The sequence below is a fragment of the Heloderma suspectum genome, chromosome 13 (genome assembly GCF_057233095.1).
Source record: "Heloderma suspectum isolate Gila_16-S chromosome 13, 16-S_ref, whole genome shotgun sequence".
NCBI classification, from domain to species: domain Eukaryota; kingdom Metazoa; phylum Chordata; class Lepidosauria; order Squamata; family Helodermatidae; genus Heloderma; species Heloderma suspectum.
Window position 1 is genome coordinate 2,915,382 of NC_139470.1, and position 12,018 is coordinate 2,927,399.

Sequence of the window (12,018 nt, forward strand, 5' to 3'; positions counted from 1 at the left end):
TGGGGCTGTCAACAACCCACATACCTTGTAGGGGTCCGCAGGGTCCACCCAGCCCACTTGGAACTTGTGCTTGATCTCATCAGCAAACCCGATCCGGGCACCACTGTTGGCCGCAATGTAGATCCTCGGGATGCCTTCAGCACGGGCCAGCTCCGAGGCGCGCAAGAAGAGGAGGTCTTCCTCAGGCCCAAACGACCCGATCTTGTATGTGATGTCGTTGCTGATGACCACGATGTCACGGCCTTTGGGGTACTCGGGGGTTTTCAGCTTCAGTTTGAAGGCCACCATCCCAATCTGGCAGTGTATTTAATTAAAGGTGGAGAAGAATTCATAAAAAGGGGAGGTTAAGGAATTATATCTACTTGTTCCGGATGCTTATCTACAGATTTGGCATCGATTTCTTTCAACCTAGGGTAAAAATACACGCCTGGTTATGGGACAGCAAAAAACAGTGGAGGCTGGTGGCTCCAATGTCAGTGGGGCTATGAATCCACTCTGGGTCTCAGTCTGAACCAGCCAGAACACTAAAGGAGCTATCCAAGGTGCAAAGCCAGTGTTCTGCCTGGTTCTGACTGAAACCCCAAGCAGATTCATCATCCCACTGACATTGGAGCCACCAAACTCCACTGGCAAATACCATGCTCTGCCTTTGCATTATCCAGCTTCCTTAGATCTCCTGAGCGGGGCCCCTGTGGCCCTCCTGGCTCTGGCATCTGTCCCACCTCAATGCCCTCTAGGCTGCCAGCGTCCCTCCCTGGCTGTTGTCCCTCATTCCAGCACCCCTACCTCGTTCCCTCCAGGCAGTCTGTTCATTTGCACCAGCTGGCCCTGGGAATCCAGCACCAATTCGGTGTACGTCAGGACATCTGTGGCTTCTCCTTCTGTGGAACCCCACAACTTGAACAGAGCCTGAGGAGGAAGGACCCGAGCCGTCAGAATCGGAGCACTTTTCAAAACCAAGGAGGAGCCCCGAGCAAGGTGACAGACTGACGTGGCTGTTCCTTATGGCCAAAGATCCAGCATCCTTTCTTGGAGTAAAAGGTCTCCCCACACGGCCAGCAGCTACAGGAGGAGGGAGATCTGCAAACTCTATCCAGGGCCAAGGCAGGGATCAAACTGGAAGGGAGGAGGCCAGTCCCAGCAGGACCAAGGCAAAAGGCCTTGGTCACCGGAACCCTGCCTCCTTGGGCAGCGGAAGAAAATCGCCCACTCCGATGCCTCCTCAGACCAGAGGGGGAATGACCCCGCTGTTCCTTATGACAAAAGGTTCTGTGTCAAGGGCTCCTCATCCACCAGAGAAAGGGTTCCCCACCTGGCTGGCAGCTACAGGTACCTCTCTGCCCCAAGTTCAGGCACAGCCCCTACTGAAAAGGCCTGGCTCTGGATATCAGTGTTTCCAGTTACACTTGCATGAGTATGGCAGGAAGCCAACAGAACACTGAAGGCTGCAGACAAACAGCATCTCCGGGAAGGGCAGGAAAACCCCGTCTGAAACCCTGGAGAGCCGCTGCTGCCAGTCTGTGTCAACGGTACTGGGCCACATGGACCAAGGGTCTGACTCAGGAGAAAGCTGCTTCCGATCTTCCTGCTGCCCAGCTCAGCTCAGCTCACCTGCCGGAACATCTCCAGGAAGTCGTAGACGTAGGTTGTGCCAAGCGACTGGGCCTGGAAGCGTTTGGATTGGAGCAGGTCCTTCGTGACATAGGGGGTGTTGATGAGCATCCCGTGCAGGGGCCCTTGCTTGTCTCCGTAGGAGTGGAACATGATCTGATCAAGGATGCAAAGCAAAGTATCAGATCACTTCTTCCCTCTGCACTTATGAAGTCAGCGCTATTCCAAAACATCGCTATTCAGTTTGCAATCCTGTACTGTGAACAAAGGCCAGGCAGGACTTGCAGGCGAAATTGTGGAAGTTACACTTTTTAGACTAACCGACAGCTGAAAGAGGAAATAGCCAAGAGCTAGAAACCTGATGGTCTTGCTAGATGATCTTGTAGGGCAGGCACTGTTTTAATTTGGAACTAAAATACTCAAACATCTGCTCACTCCCTCAACACTTCTCCCCAAAAATGTGATTTAAGGAACCAACATTTCATTTTGGAAGAGGAGGGGCTATGGGGGTCCGTAGCTCAGTGGCAGAGCGCCTGTTTTCCATGCAGAAGGTCCCAGGTTCGATCCCCATCATCTCCAGGTAGGGTTGGGAGAACTCCTGCCTGACACCCTGGAGAGCCGCTGCTGCCCGTCAGTGTTGACAGTGCTGGGCTTAGACGGAAGAGTGGCCTGAATCAGTACAGGGCAGCTTCTGATGTTCCTATGAGTGCTACCAATGGAATAGACAATCAGAGTAGAACAGGCCAGAGAAAGGGAACTAGCCAGACAGCAGCTGCACTCGTCACCCCTCACATTTCATTTCAACATATTCAGGCATTGAATTCTACAAGAGATGTTGTTAAATACCTTACGGAGTGCCTTTCCCGGCATGAACCATTCATCACCTAAGGCCCTCCTCCCGGCGCTTCCTCCGAGGGAGGCTCGGAAAGTGGTAACAAGAAGGCCTTCTCAGTGGTGGCCCCCAATTACGAGGCCCGCCTAGCACCAACATCATTCTCTTTTTGGCACCAGGTTAAGACCTTCCTCTTCTCCCATGCATTTGACAGCATACCATGAGGTTTTAATCAGGTCCTGGATTTCTGTTATTGTTGATTGTTTAAAATTGTTTAGGTATATGTGTGTCTGTGTTGCGAGTTTTATGTTTGTACATAAATGGTTTTCATACTATGTATAATGTATTTTTAAGATTTTTAATCTTTGTAAACTGCCCAGATAGCTTCGGCTATACAAATGTAATAAATGAAATTACATTAATATAGCCTTAGATTGGCAGAGGCTGCAGCCTCCCCACTTATCACCAGCTTATGGATCTCATCCCTCACCGAGAAGCATGCAAGAGCAGAAAGAGGAGGCCTGGAAGGATTGTACAGGGTTTCATATTGAAAGCTGGTACCAGAGAGTATGGCAAATTGCTCTCCTAGAGAAATAGGCACAAAAATCAAGGATCGCCCGAGGGCAATTATACACATAAGTTTGAAGGGGTATGGATGAAATGTATTGAATTTGTAAACTCAGTAGAACATGGGCATACGCCTCCGTCGGCATATATAGTGCGCTGGAGAGCGTAGATCTAGGGGAACACGACTCCCCGCTCAACATGTCTGAAATGAAACTTGATGTGTCCTTGGCGACCTAGGAATTAAGAATCGTGAACAAGGAATTATGGAGTATGAAAGTAATTGATTACTTAATATTTAAATACCAGGTAGAAATTGAAATGTCAGAGACTGAAGGAAGATTTTGTTTGTTTGACCTATGTAAGATCATGTAACCAGAATTAAAAATTAATAAAAATCCCCCCCCCCCCCCCAGCAAACGGAGGAGGAGGAGGAGGGACGGGTCTCGCTCAGCAGCGCTGGCACCCAAAGACACCCACGCTGCCTGTGCTGGGGTCGTTGACTTCCTTGTAGAGGCTGATGTCCAGGTAGTATCCTGACTCATCGGTGAGGAAGAGGCGGATGGGGATGGCGTGGGTGGTCGGCATCAGGCGGATGTTGATCTTCACTTCAGCTTGAAGGACCCGGAGTTTCCACAGGCGCCTCCCGTACCGCATCACCATGGAGCGCACGGATTCCTCGATCTGGGGGTGCAGCAGTGAAATGGAATTAAATCGGACCTGAATTACATACACTTAAAAAATAAAATAAAGGATTTATTTATTTAAAACATTTGTATCCTGCCCTATATCACTGAGATCTCAGGGCGGCGTACAGATAAAATCAATGTAAGCAGTATAAAACAATACATAATTTAAACAGCTAAAAACATATTAAACCATTAAACAAGTTAATACCAATTAAAATCTAAAACAATAAAATAGTTAAAGCAGTGTGCTACTTTAGGGAATGCATTTTAGCCCTCAAAGGCTCTGGTAAAAAGCCATGTTTTTACTTGGCACCGAAATGAGACCAATGTCTGCACCAATCGGGCCTCCAAGGGGAGGGCATCCCACAACCAGGGTGCCACAGCAGAAAAAGCCCTTTCCCACATCCACCATACTGCATGTCTCACACTGGTGGGACACAGAGGAGGGCCCCTCCAACAGATCTCAGTCCTCAGGCAGGCACACAGAGAGAGAGGTGCTCCCTCAAATATCGAGATAAAGGATAAAAAAATAAAATAAAAATAAATCAAGGGCAAGGCCCTATAGTCCCTGGGAGAGCATTCTGGGGCCATAGGATGTATCAGATTCCCCCTCCTGAGGCCACACAAACTCAGATGACCTCGGGAGGAGGGATCTGAAGTTGGATCTGCTTGCAGCCATGCAGAAAGAACGGCATCAGCTGCTTTCCAAAGACCTTGTAGATGGCAAAAAGGGGGAACTCTGGTGGGCAAAGCAGAGCAGGGAAAAAAGAGGAGAGGCCAGGATACGCAGAATCCTAAGGCCTCTCCATCCCCGTCCCTACTGACCCCTGGTAAGTGAGCTAGATGAGCTCACAGGCCCATCTAGCTGGGTATGGGTTTTTGTGGGGGGGGGGGTAGGGAGGAGGAGGAACAGGAGGTGAAATTGCCTCCATCTTCCTCCCCTGCCTGCTGGTAACAGCCCAGCAGGGAACAGGGTTTTTGGAAGCCTCCAAGCTTGGAGTCTTCCATCTAACAGGAAGCAATCCCATAGGACTGCACCCTAAAATAATAACAATTTTTTTTAAAAAAAAGTAAATAAAATAATAAATGAATAAGTAAATGACATAAGGTCCTCTGTCTTGGTAAGCACAGTTATTTTCCTGGGTGCAGAAAGGGGACCAAAAGAAAGAGAGACGCAGACCTTGGAAGGGTCCATGACTACCGTGGGGACGAAGTTGAGGAAGATGTGGTTGCAGTCGGTGCGGACCGCCGTGTTGCTGAAGGCCACCTCTAGCTCGTCCATGGCCTCCAGGAGCAGCCGCTCGCCCTCATTCTGCAGGTATTCAAAAGAGGCTTCCTGTCCCAGGGAGAGGGCCGACGCGTGTAAAAAAAGCAGAGAAAGCAGCACCTTGAGAGCAGCACCTGCCCGGCATTTCCAAGGGGCCAGAGAGAAGCCTGGCAAGTGACCTCAGGTGGCAGGACTGACCTCTGTCCCCACCCCAGCGGAAGACGGACTCCCCAATAAACCAGGGTTAGCAGTATTGGACGCCATGATCAATTGGTCTGGTCCCAATTCATTTCGGAATTTACTTAGGGAGAAGAACATGGAAATGTCGACACTGTCACTGCCCCCATCCCCCGCCACACACACAAAACTGCTCGGCTCCCAATGTCTTTTACTATCAAGAGCTACCAAGGTTAGAACTAGGGACCTGCAGCTCTGTGTGGGGCTGCCCTGTGTGACGAGGCAGCAGAGCTGAAGCGTAGTGCATTTTCTAGGCCAGCAAAGTATTCCAAGGCTCTGAACTGGCACTGCGCACCAAGGATGGCTGCTGAGCACCACACTGGCTGCTGACGCCGTACGGAGCCCCATTTAAGCTCTTGCTTTTAGCGTATGAAGCCCTTACCAATTTGGGACCCAAGCACCCGAGGGAGCGTCTCCCACAACTAGGGCTCTCAGACCAGCAGGAAACGGTGTGCTTACAGCCCCCCGCATAAACCAGATGAGGAGGGTGGGGACCTGAGAGAGGGCTTTCTCAGTGGTGGTCCCCCATCTGTGAATCTCCCTGCCAGGAGAGGTGCGATTAGCCTCCCACTGGGGCCATGTTTAAATGTGTTAGGGCGCAATCCTATGCATGTTTAGATGGAAAGAAGTCCTACAACTCCCAGCATGCCCCAGCCAGCATGGTTGGGGCATGCTGGGAGTTGTAGGACTTTTGTCCATCTAAACATGCATAGGATTGTGTCTTTAAAGACCTTTTTATTTACACAAGGATTTGGCTCCTGACTTGTTTGTTTTGGTTGTTTTTAGGCTGGATTATTATTCTTGCATTTTCATTGTTTTAGGGTGATGGTGTGGTTTTATGGTTGTTTTATTAACACTGTACCCTGCTCTGTGTTCCCTTCAGAGAAGGAGCAGGGTACAAAATTCCCCATAAATAGTACATGGAGTGTAATTGAGGTACTGTTGTATTTAACGTGCTGTAATTATGGCGGTGCCATTTGTTTGTTTTGTGAACCGCTTTAAGCACAATGGGTTGTGGGAAATGTGGGACACAAACACATTGGCTATGACTACAATACTGGGTCCTCCTTGGCAGGAAGGGCTACAAAAGGCTTCCTGTTTGGGCTGGAACGCTGCCTGAACAACAGCCATCTCCCTGGCTCTGGTGTGTCTACGGGGTTCTTTGGCTCTGGCTCACTCCCTCGGCTCCAGTCTCCTGGCCCAATGACCGCCTCCTGACTCCCCTCTGACACCTGCCTGCAGCTCAGCCCTGAGATTTACCTTGGTGATCAGATCCGAGTGCCTGACAATGGCACGGACGAAAAATCTGTAGTCGGTGACTTCGGTGCCTTCCTCCACCTTGGCGGCCCCGAGGTAAAGGTGCATCTTGTGGTTGGCACAAGGCACTGCTGTCAGGTCGAAGTTGCGCATCCGGCTCAGCTCCAGCTGAAAGGCCAGCGCTGGTTCCAAGTGGCGATAGATCCTGTCTTCGGCGAACTGCAGGAAAGGCCGGGGAAGTAGAGGAAAACCCCGTTGGACTCGGTGCCCAGGCCCACTTCGGCAGGGAGTTAAATGCAGACGCCACAAACAGCATTCAAACAGCGAAAAGCATTCAAGGCCTCACCTCGTCACGTGCTCGGAATGTGAAGAACTTGGGAAATTCCCTCTGCAAAGGAAAGCAGAAGTTATCCATAAGGAGAAAGAGGCACCCCCCCCCCCAATTTCCAACCAAGACTCACAGAATCATAGAATCATAGAATAGTAGGGTTGGAAGGGGCCTACAAGGCCATCGAGTCCAACCCCCTGCTCAGTGCAGGAATCCAAGTCAGAGCATCCCTGATAGAGGGCTGTCCAGCCTCGTCTTCAACGCCTCCAGTGTGGGAGAGATTTAAAACGTTCATCGCCACCACCACACCCACACTCTGACCCAGTAAAAAGTTAAAATACAGTTGAAATGCCTTTGAGAGAGCATTATGTTACAGTTAAAATACTAAATGGTATATAAAATGGTATCTAACGAATTTCACTAACCTGCTGGGTTATTAAAAATGTGATTCTTCGGAGCCCATAGTCAACAAGGATGTTCTTCTGTATGGAAAACAGGAGACCAAGAAGAGACAGAGGCAAAAGTCTGAATAAGCCAAGGGAAATGTCTACAAGATCAACAGGACAAAATACTTGATCTCCTAGACACGGCTACACGAGAACAGAGTTAAGACTGGACCAAGCCATGGTTCTGCATTCAGCAGAAGGTTACATTTGTCCTGCAGATCTGAAGTGGTTCAAGTGGTATGGCTCATAATTCAGTATGTATCCATGAGTTCCAGTCTGGATGCAGAATGAATCATTCACAAACCCAGCTCAATACACGCAGATCAGCCCCCAGTAACGAAGCACGGCCTGAAAGTAGCAGAGTTCACAGCACAAAAATATAAAGCAAGCCTAAAATAAATCATTGCCTTCTATTTCCCAAATTCAGGGTGATGACAGATGTAACATTTGAAGTTTGGTGGAGATGGTTTGATAGTATCATCACTGCTCTCCAGCATACACACATTTTTAAAAAATCATTAATTAATTAATTAATCATTTCATTTCATTTCTATGCCGCCCAATAGCCGAAGCTCTCTGGGCAGTTTTTCTGTCCTGGGGGTAGCTCTGAAGAAACAACAACGTTCTTCAGCAGTTTTTCCAGCTGGACTCAGGTTGGACTAAGTAAAAGCTGGCTGTGTTGGGTACATATTGGCCAGTGTCTAAAGCATTACCATCCCTAACCCTTGCAACCAAATCAATGAAGCAGTTTTGCAATCATTTGTTAATATTTGTTTTTGGCAAGGTGAAAGAGGGACATATATACACATAAATGTAGGCTCGCCTGGCGTGTATGTTGTGCTCTTTTCAGCAACAGGTGACCTTATTTTCCCAGGCATTTTAGTCTTTCAGTTTCTGTTGCTTTAAATCTGTTACTGTATTTTGAATCTTTGCACAGCTGCTAGGTTTTATTTTGGTTGTATTTTATGGTTATAATTGTTGTGAACCGCCCAGAGAGCTTCAGCTATTGGGCGGTATAGAAATGTCATTCATAAATAAATAAATAACATGGACAAAAAACATCTGGTGCGCAATGGGAGCGGGACAACACACCCCTTTGGCACGGGGAGCAACCTACCAATCCAGCCACTCGCAGGTGTGCACGTCCATAACAAAAGTGGCAGAGATGGGGTTTGCACATCACAAGCGCTGCGACCAAATGTCTGAATGATACATCAGTCATCCCTTTCTTAGTACCACCAAGTTGACCTGGGGAAACCATTCTGTTGACTGAACTGGGGGCCAGCTTCAAGGTGGTATGACATCAATGTAACGCCAGTGCCGTTTCTAGTGAAACAGAAGGCCATGCCCAGCCAAGACCTGTGGCGTCCTCTCTACTCATGCCAGGAGGACGGTGGGAGGCACGGCACCTTAGACTGAGCAAAGGCTCTGAAGACCGGCACCAGTTCCTCGTCTTCCTCATGATCAGTGCACCGAACACCAACGTTCAGGATGTGAATTGGCTCCTCTCGGACGTTCTGGAAAACACAATGTCACGGGGTGACTCCTAGCAAGAACGCAGCAAGCTCGTCTGCTGGAGAGAAGCCAGCTGCTCACCCACCCTCACCTTGTTGTCTTCCTCGTCATAGAGCGTGGCCCTCACCTCACTAAACAAAGGGCTCTCCGAAGGGGGATCGGCGAAGCAGGAAATGACTTCGTCAAAGTTTCTGGCACAAAACAAAAAAGAAAGGATCAGGAATGAGATGAGATAAAAGTAAAGTGTTCAGCTTACCTGTCAGGGCCGGTGTCAGAGGTAGGCATGATGGCTCTATGCCACCTCCAGTATCAGAGGCAGTATGCCTATGTACACCGGTTGCTGGGGAACATGGGCAGGAGGGGGCTGTTGCACTCATGTTCTGCTTGTGGGCTTCCATGGGCCACTGTGTGAACAGAACGCTGGACTAGATGGACCTTGGTCTGATCCAGCAGGGCTCTCCTTATGTTCTTGCCCCATGATTAGAGGTGGCATCCAGGACAGAAGTCATAAAATGTATTCCATAAAAGAGGTCTAGAGTTGTTATTTTGGTCCAAAGGTCATTTCTCATGTCCTTGTTAAAACATGGCACTATTAATACTAGGAGGTTCTCCTGCCAAGCCCCATTGACAGGAAAGGGAAAGGTGCAAGGGAATTGCAGTGCTCTTGCACATTCCCCATTCATTTCAGTGGGACTTGGGCAGACGAACTTCCCAATGGACGGTGCCCTGTGGTTCAGATCCGTATGCCTCCTACTCTGCTTCCCCTTGATGGCACCCCGCATCTCTTGCCCAAGGCAGCTTCAGCATCTTGCCTTGTGGTGGGGCCACCTCTGGAGAAACACCAGGTGAGCTGCGAAGGCAGCGATGTGATTCATGAGATTCGGAAGCCCAGGCATTTGCCCACCTTCTTCCAAAAACGTTGCCCAATACCTGACAAAGTCTTCAAATCTGCTGAAAGCAACCATGGCGCCCATGCGCTGGCAGAGAGGAGAAAAGCCGCTGTCCATGAAGAGTTCGGTGCTGTGCCGAGCCAGGTCAGGATTCGAAATGCTGATCGGCACCGACATTCTGCACACAAAAAAGAACGGCAAAGGAAGGAAAATCAGATGTGCCGCGCCACAGTGTTATGGGCACAGGGCTGTTCTGTGACTCTGGGGGTTATGGCTCTTCTCTAAGGCAGGTGTGGCTGACTTGTGGCCCTCCAGATGATTTGGTCCACAACTCCCATCAGCCCTAGCCAGCTTAGCTGCTGATGGGAGTTGTAGGCCCAAACATCTGGAGGACCACACATTATCCATTCCTGCTCTAAAAGAAAAATCAAATAATATAAAAAATTGGACTGGCTATATTATTTCAAGTTCTCAGGGGCCCAATATCAGTTCCTTTTAAAATTTTATTGATTGATTGATTGATTATTTAATTTCTATATCACTCAATAGCCGAAGCTCTCCGGGCAGTTTACAAAAATTAAAACCACAAAGTGCAGCATAAAACAGTATAAAATATGAAAGCTTAAAACCACAACATAACAGTACAACCAGAATAAAACCTAGCAGCAATGCAGAGATTTAAAATACCGATTTAAAACACCAGAGCTAAAAGACTAGGAAGCTAAAATGCTAAAATACTGGGAGAATGAAAAGGTCTTCACCTGGCGCCGGAGGGAGTACAACTTAAGTGCCAGGCGCACCTCTCTAGGGAGCTCAGTAAAGAGCCTGACCAACCAGACCTCCCCGGATCCTTCTGTCCTTGACTGCAGATGGAAGTGCGCACACACACACAAACGCACGCGGGGTCTCCCGGATGGAGAGCTCCTCGCACTAACAATCAGAAGGCATCATGCAGCTATTCCGTGTTTTTTTCCTAAACGGATTCTCCATGGTAAGAAAAAAGATGGAAGAAGTGGTGGAAAAACATAGGGGGGTTACAAGTGGATGATGGCGACTTCTGGACCCCACCATAAAATTCCGTGAATGAGGCAGGGCGGTTGTGTATTAAAAGCCTCAGCTGGAAGCATCCACATGCTCAGACAACTGCCTATTGTCAGCCAGCGTTTCTCAGACCAGGTCTTCTGATGAGGTGCCACAGCCCTCTGCAGATTACGGGAAAGAGCCGCAGGGAGAACTGACTCCCCACTGCTCTCTTTTCCCAATTGGCTGGGAAGAAGTCATGTGCCAGCATTTAGAGGAGTGGGTGTTTTGCAGAGGAATCCAGTTCACTAGTCTCTGGGCATGTCTACACCTCACATTTGCCAGGGGAAGCTGGCTCGAAATAGCGAGCATTTCCGTGGTGTCTTCTCCGCGCCATTGTTGCTACAGTCCAAATATAAGGGTTCACCTAACATCAGCACTAATGTAATTTTGCTGCTATGGAAAGACTTGATAATTTGCCAGTGGATTTTAGTGTTTTAATGCCTTCTGTTGGGTTTTATTGCCTGGTTAGGTTCTGCTGCTTTTACCCTTTTACAACTTTTAGTTTGCGTTCATCTGTATTGTTTTTATTTTATTTTTATTGTTTTGAAGTCTATGCTGCCCTGGTAGCTTTGTGCTGAAGAAAAGATTATAAAAAATTACCAAACCAACATATAGAGTTTCTGTGAGTGTTTTGTTAGGAGGTTTTTAATTTCTTTACCTGTCTACAGGACAGGGAAGCTTAGGAAATGTTACTATTTTACTTATTCATTTCCAATGCATTTGAATTGCTGTGAGTGCCTTACAACAATAAGAAACCAAACAATCTCACAAAAGAAATAAATATTAAAATGGAAACAGGCTCAGCAGATAAATACATTCTAAAATGAAGGTCTGCTAATGGCAGTTGCGAGTCCAAGAAATGTCTCTAGTTCAGACCTCAAAAGACCCAACACAATCACCTTCTCTCTATAGTTCTTTTTTCACCCCCACCTACAGCTTTTCTTAGCATGCTGGAGGTTAATGGTTATAAATTCAAATTCATCTGTATCAAAAGCTCTAAATAATGCAGAGAGTGGAAGATTTAATTGGGAGATGGCAGCGGGGAATGGAGAGTACAGAAAACCATCCACTTCGCAAGCACCGACATAGCAGCAGGGGTTAAGCGTTAAAAAGTCATCTGCGAAGCCAAAGGACAAGAAGTTCTGGAGTGGAGTCTGTGTGCGCTTTCACATAGGGATTCAGGAAGCAACCAGACAGTGACCTTGTTCACACAACGCAACAGCTCACGGCAGATTGTCAGCCTTGTTTGTTTCAGGGTGGCTTGTCATGATGTCCAAACCTAGCAGTTTCCTTAGCGTG

At 48.2% G+C, this 12,018-nt stretch overlaps 1 protein-coding gene across 11 annotated transcripts in view; it reads right to left on the bottom strand.

Moving 5' to 3' along the window:
* The window catches only part of ACACB (acetyl-CoA carboxylase beta), an 81,945-nt gene that overhangs the window by 13,564 nt on the left and 56,363 nt on the right, over nt 1–12,018 (bottom strand). For 10 of the 11 annotated variants that reach the window (XR_014785780.1, XR_014785781.1, XM_084820154.1 and 7 more), the window contains 11 exons: nt 9,677–9,814; nt 8,838–8,937; nt 8,641–8,748; nt 7,211–7,267; nt 6,804–6,845; nt 6,461–6,676; nt 4,877–5,032; nt 3,488–3,691; nt 1,612–1,767; nt 787–909; nt 25–294 (listed from right to left, as the gene is read on the bottom strand). Coding sequence is in view for 9 of the 11 variants with exons in the window: in XM_084820154.1 (XP_084676280.1) it covers nt 25–294; nt 787–909; nt 1,612–1,767; nt 3,488–3,691; nt 4,877–5,032; nt 6,461–6,676; nt 6,804–6,845; nt 7,211–7,267; nt 8,641–8,748; nt 8,838–8,937; nt 9,677–9,814 (1,570 nt within the window). In the remaining 2 variants the exon portion in view is untranslated. The remainder of the gene's footprint in view (nt 1–24; nt 295–786; nt 910–1,611; nt 1,768–3,487; nt 3,692–4,876; nt 5,033–6,460; nt 6,677–6,803; nt 6,846–7,210; nt 7,268–8,640; nt 8,749–8,837; nt 8,938–9,676; nt 9,815–12,018) is intronic. The other variant, XM_084820155.1, reaches the window with a different exon arrangement.